This window comes from Gambusia affinis, linkage group LG07 (genome assembly GCF_019740435.1).
Source record: "Gambusia affinis linkage group LG07, SWU_Gaff_1.0, whole genome shotgun sequence".
NCBI lineage: Eukaryota > Metazoa > Chordata > Actinopteri > Cyprinodontiformes > Poeciliidae > Gambusia > Gambusia affinis.
In genome coordinates, this window is record NC_057874.1 from 492,021 (window position 1) to 494,701 (window position 2,681).

At 41.3% G+C, this 2,681-nt stretch overlaps 1 protein-coding gene across 1 annotated transcript; it reads right to left on the bottom strand.

Moving 5' to 3' along the window:
* Positions 1-332: 332 nt before the first annotated feature.
* Positions 333-2,072, bottom strand: LOC122834117. Its single transcript, XM_044122254.1, has 2 exons — positions 1,187-2,072; positions 333-666 (listed from the first exon to the last, which is right to left on the bottom strand). Exons 1-2 carry the CDS (start codon positions 2,048-2,050, stop codon positions 643-645), a joined length of 888 nt encoding a protein of 295 aa, XP_043978189.1. The 5' UTR covers positions 2,051-2,072; the 3' UTR covers positions 333-642.
* Positions 2,073-2,681: the final 609 nt, after the last annotated feature.

The window sequence follows — 2,681 nt, forward strand, 5'->3', positions numbered from 1 at the left end:
TGATTAAAGCAATTTCAGTTGTAAATTTCTGCTGTTGTGCAAACCGAACAATAGATAGTTCTGCCTTGGCCAAATCTTCAGGAGTCAGATTTTCTTTCTTCAGAGTGGTTTTGAACCTTTCCATCTGCTTTTCCAATTCTTTCTTTTGATTTTCTGGATTATTGTTATTCAGGTCTGCAGCAGCAAACTCTTTCCTTTTCTGTTGCAACAACATCAAGATGTTCTTCAGTGTTAGGTCCCTTTTGACCTCTGGATCATCTGCAGGAATTGCATGGTGATCCACATCCAGTTTAGGCCATTCCTCTTCTGATTTGTGGAGAAATTCAGGCCCATTTATCCACCTCCTGCATTTGAGGAACTCCTCAGCTGTCATGCCTCTGGATGCATCATCTGCAGGATTCTCCTTGGAGGAAACATATCTCCACTGATTCACATCTGTTGCTTCTCGGATGACAGAGATTCTGTTTGCAACAAAGGTGTGAAATCTTCTGGTTTCACTGGAGATGTATTTTAGTACCGTTGTACTATCAGTCCAGAAAACCGGTTTTTCCAACTGTATTTGCAGCTCCTTTTGCAGCAGTTTATTCACTCGGACAGCAAGAACAGCAGCTGTCAGTTCCAACCTGGGGATTGTTGTTTGCTTCAAAGGAGCAACTCTTGCTTTTCCTAGAATGAAAGCAACATGTGAGATGTTATTGTTTTCCAGTTTTAAATATGACACTGTTCCATAGCCATCTTGACTTGCGTCAGAGAAATGATGAAGTTGTGCTTTGTCTGGTTTTCTGATGCAACTTGGTTTGATGCAACGGTCTACTTTAAAACTGGATATCAGCTGGAGATCCTCCAGCCAATCAAGCCACTTCCTAGAAAGAGAATGGGGAATAACTTCATCCCACTTCAAATTCTGTTGACAAAGATCTTGCAGTAATAGTTTAGCTGGCATACTGAAGGGAGCCAGGATCCCCAAGGGATCATACAGTGAGCTAACTACAGACAAAATGCCCCTTCTGGTGTGTGGGCGGTCCTGCACAGATGTTCTGAACTTGAACTCATCAGTTTCAATGCTCCACTGTAAACCCAATACTCTCTCAACTGGAAGTTGATCTTGGTCCAAATCCAGGCTTTTAATTTCTTTTGCTCTCCTTTCCTCTGGGATTGACATGAGCACTGTGCGACTGTTGCTTACCCACTTTGAAAGCATGAATCCTCCTTTAGAGCAGAGCTCTGTCAGCCTCTTCACCATGTGCACTGCATCTTCATCTGTGGGAACAGATTTTAAACAGTCATCCACATAAAAGTTATTTTTGATTGTATCAACCACTTCAGCTGGAAACTGTTGTACGTTATCATCAGCAGTTCTTTGCAGAGCATAATTTGCACAGCTTGGTGAAGACACTGCTCCAAATAAATGAACCAACATCCTGAACTCCTGTGCAGGTTTTGAAGTGTCACCATGTTTCCACCACAGGAAACGGAGAAAGTTGACATGTTTCTCAGAGACATACACTTGGTGAAACATGGCATCGATGTCAGCCATCAATGCAACAGGCTCTTTTCTAAATCTGATGAGAACTCCAACCAGAGAGTTTGTGAGGTCAGGTCCCTGCAGAAGCTGACTGTTCAGTGATGCTCCTTTATAAGTTGATCCACAATCAAATATAACTCTTAACTTGCCTTTTGTGGGATGATGCACTCCATGATGAGGAATGTACCACAGTTGTCCATTACCTTTCTGTAGCTCATCTGCTGGTACAGCCTCAGCATATCCTTGTTGCAGCATGTTGTTCACACATGCAGTATATTCCTCCTTGTACTGAGCATCCTTTTCAAATCTCCTCCTGAGGCTCTGGAGGCGCTGCTCTGCAACACAAATGTTATTTGGCAAGCTGGGACTTTCACTCCTGAAAGGTAAGTCAATATGATAATGACTTCCAACAAGTTTTGTTGAGTTATTAACAATCTTCATAAAATGCAAATCCTCTCTGGACATTTCAGTTTTCTCCTCTGATGATCTTTCATTAAAGTCATGATTGTACTGATTGACCAGCATTTCTTTAAGATGCTCAACAGAGATCCTGTTGGCTGTTACAGCAGTGCAGATATTTTTATTTCTGTTGTTTCCAGTGCGCAGAGGACCATTTATGACCCAGCCAACTTTAGTTTTTACAGCATAAGGCCCACCATCCACACTGTTTATCACCTCCCAGGGCTCTAAAACATTTGAAGCATCAGTTCCTATCAATAGCTCCACATCTGCATTGATGTTATGAAGCTTAACAGGTTTAAGATGAGGCCACTGATCAATGTCCTTTTGCTGGGGAATATTCAGTGTAGAAACTGGCATAGTCCTTTGAGTCAAAACATCTGGCAATGCTATGAAGTCATTTGTTTTCAATTCAGAGATTTCCAAACCAGACAAAACTTGTACATTAACAATCTTATTTTGATTCATTGTTCTCAGCAGAATATTTGTCCTTTTGCCCTTTAAGTTCAGACTTTTTGCCAGAGTTTCTGTACAAAACGTACCTGAACTTCCTGGATCAAGAAATGCATACGTTTGTACAACTTTGTTGCTCTTTTGACTTTTAACTTTAACTGCAACAATAGAAAAAACAGCATTATCATTATGACCGGCCCCAATATGCCCACATGTCTGAGTGGTTGCAGTTGAAAAGTTGACA

Bases quoted from the DNA above. Each gene is read 5' to 3' on its own strand.
- LOC122834117 (XM_044122254.1), bottom strand. From the start codon at position 2,050: ATGCTGGTCAATCAGTACAATCATGACTTTAATGAAAGATCATCAGAG. The intron at 667-1,186 runs GTAAGCAACAGT...CTTTCATTCTAG, and splicing joins GATTCATGCTTTCAAAGTGG to GAAAAGCAAGAGTTGCTCCT.